The 12,183-nt window shown below is 40.0% G+C and overlaps 1 protein-coding gene across 2 annotated transcripts in view; it reads right to left on the bottom strand.

The window, feature by feature from the left end:
- Positions 1-8,102: 8,102 nt before the first annotated feature.
- LOC131692835 (protein lin-28 homolog) overlaps positions 8,103-12,183 on the bottom strand; it is a 75,924-nt gene continuing 71,843 nt past the window's right edge. For both annotated transcript variants that reach the window (XM_058980148.1, XM_058980149.1), the window contains exons 4-5: positions 9,095-9,224; positions 8,103-8,873 (exon numbers count right to left, since the gene is read on the bottom strand). In XM_058980148.1, the coding sequence (XP_058836131.1) occupies positions 8,868-8,873; positions 9,095-9,224 (136 nt within the window). In that variant the 3' untranslated portion in view covers positions 8,103-8,867. The remainder of the gene's footprint in view (positions 8,874-9,094; positions 9,225-12,183) is intronic.

Genomic DNA, 12,183 nt, shown 5'->3' on the forward strand with positions numbered 1-12,183 from the left:
TACAAAAATTCAAACTTTTCCCTTTTTTCCCGCATCTCAACATATATAACCCCTTAAGAAGAACATCAAATTCGGTTAGAATCAGCGATTCCACTTTAAATAAGCTTTAAATCTTTTCTGATTTATGGTTGTTTTTGAAGGCAGCTTAAATGTAAACAAATAATATAAACGTCATCTTTGTATCTGTTAATGGAAATCACCAGAGTATGCGTGCTAAATAATTTTGATAATCAGGTTAGTAAAATCTAAAAGTTAATTTGCGAATCGTTAGAACTTTCTCAATCATGAAGAACATGCGCTTCAAATTTTGTCGTGAATATAGCGATAAAATCGATAATCGCATAGCTTCGCTCTTGTAATAATGCTGTTCTAGCAAAAAAAATGCCGTTATCCAAATAAATAAAAACAACTAATTCATCCACAATTTATGTACCAAATAATTCCACCATGTTTTATACTAATCTCATAGTGTGTCGATAACAGTGAGGAGTAGAAATTTATTGTATGTTCCTTTATTTAGAATAGTTTCTATAATTCGTATTTCACGACAAAAAGTGTTTACAAATGGCGACTCAATATCAATCATAATAATGGCCATCTAGCGAGTTGCTCTTCACCAGTATAGTCATAGACCGACCGCTCTCAACAAATTCGCTATAAAACTGTAACTGCATTGGGGAAGGCTTGAAAATTACTCTTATAATAATTTTTAAAAAGCTTTTTGTAGACTATCATATTTTATTGAGAATGTTTATAAAACAACATTAAGCTTGGCGACAGGGTTTTATAGTGGCTTTAGATATATAATTTTTTGAGCACTTGAAAGCTGCAATACAGCAATTGATAAAGCAAAAGGGAATTTTTATTATTATATTCTTCTATATGATTTATCGAGGTTTTAAAGATAGTCTTGAGATATTAATGAGAACGGACTTATCTGGGAATTTTAGCAATAGTAGCGACTGTAATAAAATCATTATAAATTTACTTAAAACCTTAAAGCATTCGAATTACATATTGCTTGGGCTCATTTGCCTCCAGGATCTTTTGGCATGTTTGTCTAGATATGATTGTAACAACACCTCACCGAGAAGATCTGCCTCATAAGTCGACACAGATCTATCATTAGGACCTAAGTCGCAATGTACTTAAATGAAAAAAAAGAAAACAGTTTGAATATTCTACGATGCTTTTCTAAATGTAGTTTCTGTTGTAGATATAAATTATTTTAAGAAAATATTTTTCCTAAAGCATTTATGCCCAAACCTTATAACAATATTCTCGTGCTTTTCCAAAATGAATGTTGTAACCCGTCAGGGTAACAATTTAGCACTGGGTGGAAATATACCATTTATTGGGTATACACTCCGTAGAGTGTATTTGTTTACATGTAAAATTATGCTCAGCGCTATTCGGTACCGTTCACTTTTTCTTGTAAATTTTGTTCATTTTCGCGTATGTGAACGGTTTTGTTCGTGCAGCTAGGTTAGATAATTTTTGTTTTATCTTTGTGAATAAGTAGCATAAGGATTAGATAGGCCACCGCTCTCTTTTTGCTGAAAAATGTGTGCTGATAATGAAACGGATCGGCGATGACAACTATGCGGCGTGGCGGTTGGTGTTTGTTTTGGTCGAGTGAAAAAGGCGGCCATCGAGATAAGTTAGAAATTGACGGACCACAGCCAGGAACAGACGTTCCAGATTTATTCCTTTTTTTCGGGGCAGTTTCCCGCCACCGTAACAAAAGTTCAGTGCGCGCGTGTGACGGCAATTGAAATCCGTCAGTGTATCGGTGTGTGGTCCGGGCATACGAAAAAGTCCTGGTGTAGGGTCGCCGAGGCGGGAAGCTAATCGCTAAGGAGCTACTCGCTTCCCCGGCTAAATAAAAAGGACCCAAGTGACACCAGTGCCGTTTTCACTGTTGAGGATCAGTCGAACGAGCCAAGCTCTCCTCCACAGTTAATTGCCAAGGAGAACGAAGCAGGGCGGACAAAGGTTCCCCCTGGGAAGTTTACTGCGGTAACTTCCGGGATCGTTTACGGCGAGTAGACGATCCGGCGATTCGCCGCCAACGTCGCTAGGGAGGTTCCAACAAAGGAGCCAAGCTCACCTCCCTAGCTAAACGCCAAGGACCGCTGCCGGAGCAGCCAGCGACCAAAGGAGAACGCGGCCGTTGTTGTCCCGGCCGGTCGGAGGAAACCGCCCGCCTTTCCGACCGCAGCAGTGAGCTACCAGCAGCAGCAGTGAAGTGGAGAGTTGGAAGACAATAAAGTCGGTAAATTTAGTAATTTATTTTTTGTTTATCCTTTTTTTGTTGTTATGAAAATCCGAAATTCTGTAGAGGCACCTAGGCCGCCCTGAAAAGAAGGGTACGCCGGGCAAATAAGAACCCGAGTAGCGGGTAAACCCCGACTTACAATGTGACGATTATTTTTCCTCGCAGCAAGGTTCATAGCTCTTTATTTGTTATGGGATGAATGACACTGTAAGAAACCTGTTTTAATCCACCTAATGGTGCAATTGTGCCTCTCCCATTTCGCCAAACTATGACTCCATGGCTGGTTATGTTCAATATAATTGTGGAAATGCATATTACATTCTTAGTACACTTTACACTTATACACAATGGCTCGCCAGCCACGAACTTGATGAACTACGTGTCGACGGTGAAACACTTCAAACATAATTCGCACTCATTTTAATAAATTTTAATAAATTTTACATAATTTTGATAGTCTTAAATGTCCATAATTATTGATTTTCAATGGCCAATAACTTCTCCTGCTATATAAAACTCATTACTAAAAAATTCAAAAAAATCAATTTTGACGTATCGGCATTTAACATTTAACAGGCACGCTCAGCAGCACGAACGTTTTTGCTTTTCTCTCGTCCGTTTACATGCACAGCAGCCGTAGTCAAACTTGCACCGGTGCTGTCGTGTTGGTTTTTTCCGAACTTTCGCATAAAAATGTCATTTAAAATGACTTCTTCCACCCTTGGTCCCAATTGTTTGCAATTAGTACAGTTCATGACCCACGGCACAAAGAGGCGAACAGGTAGACGAACGTTGTCAAAGAGGAGGTAATTGGATAAGAGTCTAAGCTGACGTATGTTTTCTTCCCATCAGCTGCGAAAGATGCTGAATGCAAAGGTTTGCACTCCAGTATTTTCACTGGCTTAAGCATGGGGTCCCATATTTCAGCAGGTCCTCGCAAGTCGGACTCGAATCGGAAATGCCCTCACAGACTTCAACCCTGTTAACTGGAATATACACTCTGTACTCCTTCATAAAAGGCCCGTAGCCAGCAATATCATTTGTCTGATTTAAACTATTTACCATCACCCGAAGCTTATCAGAGCGAACCTTCGATATTTCTTTCACGGCCGAATACCAATCCGTCAGAACTCGAGAAATCTGCAACAGATTCAAACACTTTTTGTCTTTTGTCCGATCACGAAGGGCCCGGTGGCCACGCTTGGATATACTTTGAGCCGGGGAGCCAATTTTTTTTTCGACGTCCATCTCACCTTGAGATGAACCGCCGTCAGGAAGAGATCATTTTTGCACGGGCCTATTGCCCAGTACACGTTAGTAGGAGAACCAGGTAGGTGAAACGTAAATAAAAACGGTACTTAACTTGTGTGGTATATCGGTATCCAGACGGCTTACTAGAAGAACACTGCTTCACTGGTCACTGGCCGGCTAACGGTACTCAGAAACAGAAACACAAAAGAAGGGAAAATACTGAAACCGGAGAGTGCGCAAGATAACCTTGAACGCGGATGAGCACTATTCTTTGTCGGTATACGCTGCACGGACTGGCAACAAAGTACTTGTGTCTCGACATTGAAGAAGCAGAGAAAACTATGGTGGGAAGCGTTTTGCTCCCAAGGCATTTAGTTTTACTTATTCCTAAGTTGTTACTGTTGTTGCGTTGGAATAGCTAAAATAAAATATGTGGTGAATATTTTTTGTGGCATGTGCCTTGTTTTCTCGTGTGTGTTCAGGTTTTTGGTAATTCTGCATAGGAATTATGTATGTCATCAGAGAAAATTGCATTTGTCATAAGATCGCACGACAGAGAGGAGATAAAATGGCCTGCTTCGCTATAGCGGAAAAAATCCGATCATAAATTCATGAACAAAAGGTCACGATTTCATAAACTGAACGATTTACAATTTCCTGTTCATGATTTGGGAATATACAGCCGACAGCCAAACGTTGATCATGATTTCAAGAGCTTATTCGCGATTCTTGTAAACTCTCATGACGTTAGCGGGATTAAACTTCGTGATTTCAAGATCATAGTCACGATTTTTGTAACTTCTGTTCATGTTATCGTGAAATTTTAGTCATAAATAGAGCAATTCATTTTCATGATTTCAAGATTTTAGTCACCATTTTTGATATTTTTGTCACTAATTGTGTGATTTGTGTTCATGATTTCTGTATCTTAGTCACGATTTTCGTAATTTCTGTTCTTGATATCATGATATTTTATTTCAGAGCTTACTTTAAAAGAGTAATGTAACTAATGTTCTTGATATCAACAGTTTTATCATGGTATTCGTAAAATCGCCTTATCGTGATCTATTATTTTTGGGTTACTAACGGATTTTTAACGTGACAATATGAACTGGATCATTAAAATAATTCGCGATATCTGGTTCTGTGAACTATATCACGCACACCATTTGGGGTTTACAGTTCAGTTTACGATTTTAGTCCGAACATTACAATGAACCTTATCAAATGAATAACGATGCTCGAGGTCCTAATAGTTTTTTTTATGTCTACTACTCGTACCTATTACTGGTCGATAGCAGATGGGTATTTCACGAAAAAGTACATGGAAAAAAATGATTTCACGAATAATACTCCAAATTTTGTGAAAGAGTTCACGTAAAAATCTCATTATTATAAATGATTAGGAATATCTTCTAAATATCATAAGCACGCAAATTGATACTAGATAGATCATAAATCAGTCTACGTTCTACTTCTGCCCAAGTCAGACGTACAATCGAACCAAGTGAACAAAAACTAGCAAACTCTCGATCTAGTGTGCATTGTCTCGAGAACAAAGGAAACTTTTAATTTATTCTTGCCATCATGAGTAAAGTTGACGAAAAATCTCTGCTCCGACCCAACGCAGCGGTCGTTGACTTTAAATTCTGTTCAATAAGATTGAGTTTTCGTGAAGTGAAATACCTGCTGAAGGTGAAGATGCAGCTTAAGCTCAAGGAGGTTATGTATCTACAGTATCATCATCTTCGTAATGTCGTACACATATCATTCAACACGTTAGCACAAGTCGAACGTTTCGTTTTGCAGAACAACTTAAAGCGCGAAATTTCTTCCCGGGTACACCTAGCGGTGTTCTTGTGGTGAGGATGCGGATCGAAAAACCTATCCCCTCCCACTTGACTATAAAACTCAAAACCCACGAAGCTACTATTAATCAAACTACGTTATGCACCCATGAGGGGCAAACTCCCACGTGCAAGTATTGTAATCAAACAACACACCACGGACAATCTTGCGCGGAAGATACAAAGGAGAATGCATCTCTACCGATTGCCAACGAATCCACGGTAAACCAACCCAAAAAAGAGTTTTCAATACCAATACCTGAACCACAAACGGTTGCCAAATTTGTGGCAGCTGTTCAGTCCATATTGACAACTGCCAAAGCAGCATCCAGCACCCCAGAAACCACTGTAAGTAACATCGGTGATGAAGATAATAGCAATGACGACGGATTTACATTGGTCACCCGTAAGTGCAAGAAGCAGGAAAGAACATCTGGTCGCGAGCACCAAGGCACTTTTAACGATGATGACCTTGATGTGGATGACAGGAGAGAATTAAATGGTCCCCATGACGCAGTAGGCGAGCCGCGAAAGAAGGTATCCGCTCGCAATAAAAAGTTGCGCGCATGAGATCCAACGGACAATCAATAATATTTGTTTCATTTTTATTTTTTACATATTGTAAACACATAAAAGATCCATGGCTCCGTTAAGCTACCGCTATGAGCCGTGTCAAATAAACGAAATAAAAAAAAATAAATAAATCATGTTTTAAGAATCATGAACCAGTTCACGAATAACATTTTATGATTTCGTTAACTTGTCACGAAAACGAATGATAAGTTGTGTCTATTATACTGGATATCATGTACCAGTTCACGAATACATGAATATTTCATGATTTAGTGAACTGCTTCACGAGCCCGGATATTGGATCGTAACTAATATATTAGGAATCATGAAACAGTTCACGAGTATATGCATAATATCGGATGATTTTGTGAACTATTTCACGAGCACGGATATTGGATCGTATTTAATATATTAGGGATCATGAATTAGTTCATGAGGATTCAATGATTCATGAATAAAATTCCGACTTTCGTGAAATAGTTCACGAAAAAATAGCCACAATGTTATGATTTTGTGAACTAATGTTCCCATATCTATCAAAACAATCATGAGTTTGGTTTTATGAATAATGTTCATGAAGTTGTGAACTGTGAACGTACTGAGAATAGAATTAGAAATAACTTGGCGGAAACCGTGACTGAAGGTCACAAAATAAAAACAAACATTTCCAGTAAAGAAAGCGTTATACGTGCGTTACTGAAGGGAAATTGAACATAATTATAAAAGCCATGATTTTTGTTCACGGTCCTGTTTTCGTAACGTAAAAATGTGATTGTTCCAGAAATCATGGCACTTTATTCACGATTTTGGGAACAATTTTTTTTTTCGTGTAGTACCTGTAGCGGTACGAGTTTTCGCTTCTGCACTTCTCTTTGAATAAAATACATTTTGGAAAAATTTGAAATACGTCAAGTTCAAGTGCCAAAATGACTACGCTCTCCAAAATTGTCGAAATAAAGGACAAGTCCTTTAAAATAAGAACGGGTGGTAGCCCTAGTTACAATCTTGGGCAATTGGAACTATAACATTATGGAACCGGTGTTTATAATGGTAATTGTTATTTTATGATCGCAAATAGTTTTTCGATGGCAAGGTAAACTGAATTTAAACTATTTTACCTTCCTTATTTATAGTAGGAATTTGAATGTGTTAGTCTGTTAGACAAGACACCAAAGAATTAACATGACCAAAACCTGCCATGAAGGATTCCCCACAAGGGATCGATCCGTTTATCGGTTCATTGAAGATCGTGTACAAAAGCATAGCTGGCATAAATAATAAGTGTTTACTACTGCATCATGCCTTTAAGTGAATAGGATCTGAATTTTCCGTCAAACACGTGGGAGAAAGAATTACAGCTACGTGAATAGCAAGATACTCCATGAAAAGGAGCCGACAATCACGAAATGCCATTCCTTTATAACCCTTGGCAGCTTTCCCGTGTTTTCAGGACACTTTAACGCCCTTTGCTCTGCTGTGCGTACTATTTCGTACTTCCCTGGCAATACAGTTCCGCATTTCAAACTCGTATTGATATTTCAAACGTGGGACGCAAAAACAAGAATTCGATATCAGTCCAAGAAGCTTTTTTTTTGGTGTGGAAAGGAACGGAAAAAGCAAGTCCCACCCATCACACATATGCTAGGGATAATAAATTTTACTAGAAATTATTACTTTTGGGAATACCATGCGAAGCGACAAGTGGAAATGTTACGGCCATCGGGGAAAGCTATAGATGAAGTGTGTTACCACCCGTTTCGTCGCATCGATGGTTTTCCACAGATGGGATGTGGGTGAATTAAATGCCGGCCTAGGATCGACGTAGTAAGACGCGTCTAGCAACCCAAAAAACCCGTTTGCAATACACGAAAGAGGAAGGAGCAATTTGACTCGCAGTTATGGGAAATGATAAATGCGAAATCATGATGAAAAAGAAGTTTGTAGACAACGTCTAGCAGCTATGGAAACAGCACCGCATCGCCGTAAAGACGATAGAATAGTAGCTTTTGCAAGAAAATGGGGTTACTTTTCAATAATTTTTTAACTATATATAATAGTTGACAAACTGTCAATTTTAATTGAAATAATTAAAAAAATAAGAATTGTCATCTAAAATAGATCCTACGACTCTTTCTAGAAATTAAAGCTAGTGTTGTTCTTTATTTAATGGAACTCGCTATTAGTCACTACAAAAAACATTTTCTCAAATAGGTATACTACCTATTTTCGTTTTGAAAGATCTCGTTAAGTAACTTACGGTTGTGTGATAATATATATGTTTCTGTTCTATTTGATATGAAGGTATTTTTTCATTTCTTCTATTGTTTCAATTATGACGACTTTCGCACTCAAAATGCATCTTTGAAAATTGCACATACTATATATACACCAAGCACTCTATCGACCCGCTCACTTCCTAATTAATTCGTTTAACGTCTCTGATACTGGTTGAGGTATTGAAGTATATGTTTGTACTTTGGATGAAATCTAACCGTATTTCAGTTTCGGAACTAATCCTAAAAAGATTAAGTTTAAAAAAGGTCATTTGGTGATGAGAAAACCATCCGGGATAGGCAATAGGCCGTCCTCGTCTGTTCTACGTAAATTATTCGGTAACATAGATTACATTATTAGTACTATTTTTTCCTTGCTTCGGTTACTTTTCTATGGAACTCTGTTTTTTTTCGCAGTCGTTTTCGGTGAGGTAGTGATTTCAGCTTCGCTTATAGGAATCGTTGGTTTGCGTTTGTACTTCGGTAAAAGCGCAGTTTTGAATGTGGTTTGCAGCAAGGACATGAACCGACTAACGCTAACGCTGCGTTGTCCTTGCCACTGCAGTTATCCTGAGAATGTCCTTGGCAGAGAGGGTGGCGCCTCTGGTTGTTGGTGTTGATGATTCGGTAACGTCCTGCTTGCTGTTACGTCTGGTGGTGAATAGTGCAAGTGATTAACGATTTATGGTTGGTACTCAGACTTCTTTTGTATAACAACGGATAGCTTTTTATTCTCGAAGGAATGGGATTTGCTTTATCAAAAACGACAGTGAAATCGAACAGAAATCCAGTCGAACCATATTCATTCGAAAAATTGATCCGTCGTAATGCAGAATCGGACTGCCTGACAAAAAGTAGAAGAGTTTTCTTACCTTCGGTTCTTTACTAGGACAGTCAGCAACCAGATGATCTTCGCCCTTGCAGTGGTGGCATCGTTTTGGGAGTGGACCTAGTGAGCACGTCTGGGCAATGTGATTGGCAAACTCGCCACAGTTGTAGCACCTAGAAGAAACAATGGGTGAAATGTTAGATCAACTGATTCCTAGTGGAACTATATAAAAAGAAAGGTTATTAAAATATGTCTATATTTAGCGGGTATGTTAGGTTCGCCGTTTCTGATAATTAAAGTTTAACTGGGAAAGTCTCAAAAAGCAGCAATGTTTAAAAACGACACCGTTGGCCAACTCTTCATCAAAATAAATCAGTAGCATTCTAATAATGCCCCGAATACATTGATTAATTTTCAATAAGATTATATAAAGGGTGTAAAAAATGACTTTTTACTTTTGCAAAGCTGGCCACTTTTAGGACTACATAAAATATTACGTGACTTTACCTTAAGGAAATTAATTGACATAAAATACTAAAGCTTGAAAATCCGTAATACCAATAAAAAACAATCACTGCTTTCTCATGATCAGATAGTATTACTTTTGGGCTGCCAAGAAACGCTATAGATTAACATCGCAACATAACTCAATCTCCTCGTTCACCAAAAATCTCCAACTAACCCCCGCCTTTCAGTAGGTGCAAATCCAATTGAGTCCACCCGTGCTTTAGAAATACCTACAGAAGCATAATAGTGATAAAAAAACGGATTACGTATATCTGAAGTAGAAAACGTGTGTGTGACTCTACGTAGCTACGAACCACCAGATACAATTTGGAATGTGAATGGGAGGAACTCAATCCAATGCACACACAAACATATTTTTTTTTTATTTATCCTACAACACACGTCGCATCCGGCAGTGTTGAACTGCATCAATATCCGGTTATGAAAAAGCATCTGCGTGATTCAAGGATCGATACCGAAAACATTTTGTGAATTTACTTAATAATTATTAAACTATTTCTCAAAAATCAATACGCAAGTTCACTTCAAAGACAAAACAATGTGTAAATTCACTTCCAAGTGAAAATTTGTCCAGAGTTGATGTATTTCTCGTTAGATTAAACATTGCGTTCAGTCGTGAGATAGACGTTGGATGGTATATGAATACACAGATCACCAAGTAATCCACCTAGTAGTGAGAAAATAGATTTCTAATATAATTCATATCCATATTTTACTCGTAGCATCACCGAAAGCAACTGTATTTTTGAATAACAAAATTCTAGTGAAAGTTTATCTTCTTTTGCAAGATTTATGTTATACTAATTATGGCGTACAAATTACCAGTTGCATTATTTATAATAAAGATGCAAGGAATTAAAATTTCGCCATATATACAAAAATAATGCCACAGCACTAATTACCATTTACCATTCCTCACAACCATTTGGTGAAACTCAACCATTTGTCTCAACATCCATATTATTCATATTATTTGTTTTATTAATTCAGCTTTTGCCTTTCTCATATAAAGAAAGGCTATGCAATCACTTAAAAAATCAATCTTTCAACCGGGGCCGGAGGGTCGAGTGTCATGTCCCATTCGACTCAGTTTGTCGAGATCGTAAAATGTGTATGTGTTTGTATGTGTGTTTTTTTACAGTAAGGTTTAAAAAGCTTGGCTACATCGGAGCGAAAGCTGGCTGTGTGTCGAGGTTAGTGCTCCTGTCTTACGAAGACAATCTGAGCGGCAAACTCCAGATTGTCTAATTCACCGAGCTCTTGGACTCCTTTATGCCATTCAGCACGACTCGGCTCCGTTGTGCCAGTTAGCACCGAAACTCCTTTCTCGTACAATTCAGCGCCATTTACCCGTCGAGCTCCCGATTTGTTCGCGAACTACTCGGTCTAGTCCCCGGTGGACTTAGCCTACTCCGACGGAGAGTTCCCCGGCGACAGAAGTTCTCCCGAAGCCGAGCCAGCCAGCCAGGTGTCGAGGTCAGTTCGGCGATTCCGGTGGAGCAGGGCGCCCGGTTCGCTGGTGCACCGACGACCCGCGACTGGTGGTGTCTCTTCGCGGTCTACTCAGTCTAGTCCCCGCCGTGAATCTAGCTTACGCCGACGGAGAGTTCACCGACGGAGGAAGTTCTCCCGATACCGATTCTTCTTAAGTTTTAGCACCACAATTTCTTGAGCCCTTTGGCTCCCTCTCGTTCCATTTCGCTCTACTTTCCCGATGAGCCATTCAGCTCCCGCCCTCACTTGTTCGCGAACTACTCGGTCTAGTCCCCAACAATGGATCTAGCCTGTTCTCCTGAAACCGAGCGGTAGATTTCTCCTGATACCGATGCTTGTTTCTGTGAGCCATTTAGCTCTCCGCGTCGTCCCGATCTACTCGATCTAGTCCCCGGCGATGGATCTAGCCTACTCAACGGGCCATCCGGTAGGTGCTGAGGTCTATCCGGCGATTCCGGTTGGAGCGTAACTTCCGGTTCACCAGCGCCCCAACGACCCACTGCTAGCTCTGCGACACGGCCTACTCGGTAGAATCCCCGGCGGTGGATCTAGCCTACTCACGAGCTAACCGGTAGGGTGTCGAAATTGGTTCGGCGATTCCGGTGAAGCTTGACGTCCGGTTCGCAGGCACCCCGACAACCCAACTCTACGGTTCTACGTCACGTACTACTCAACTGGTCCCCGGCGGTGGACCTAGTCTACACAGTCGGAGAGTTCCCCGGCGGCGGAATTTCTCTCGAAACCCGATTTGTGGCTTTTTGTTGGTCTCTTCATCACTTCCTCTACAGCTCGGAGAGTATGCTCGTAACCACTCTGAAGACAGCGTCCCAGGTATGTTCGTCACGACACATCTCTTCGGCGATATTGTCCACTGTCATACCAGGTATACCCCTACGAGCTTCTTCTTACCTAGGGCATTCGAAGACCACGTGTTCCGGTGTACTGCCTCCGACGGTATTGTTCTGTAGACATTCGCGACTCGTACGGCCATCAGCCGGAATGTGCTGTTTGGCTTTTCATGGTTCCGCTTGGTTTTCAGCGCAGCACTTCAGGCAGGAACCCCATATCGGAGTATCGATGACGAAACAGCAGATAGCAGACGTCTCGTGC

Source organism: Topomyia yanbarensis, chromosome 3, assembly GCF_030247195.1.
Source record: "Topomyia yanbarensis strain Yona2022 chromosome 3, ASM3024719v1, whole genome shotgun sequence".
NCBI classification, from domain to species: domain Eukaryota; kingdom Metazoa; phylum Arthropoda; class Insecta; order Diptera; family Culicidae; genus Topomyia; species Topomyia yanbarensis.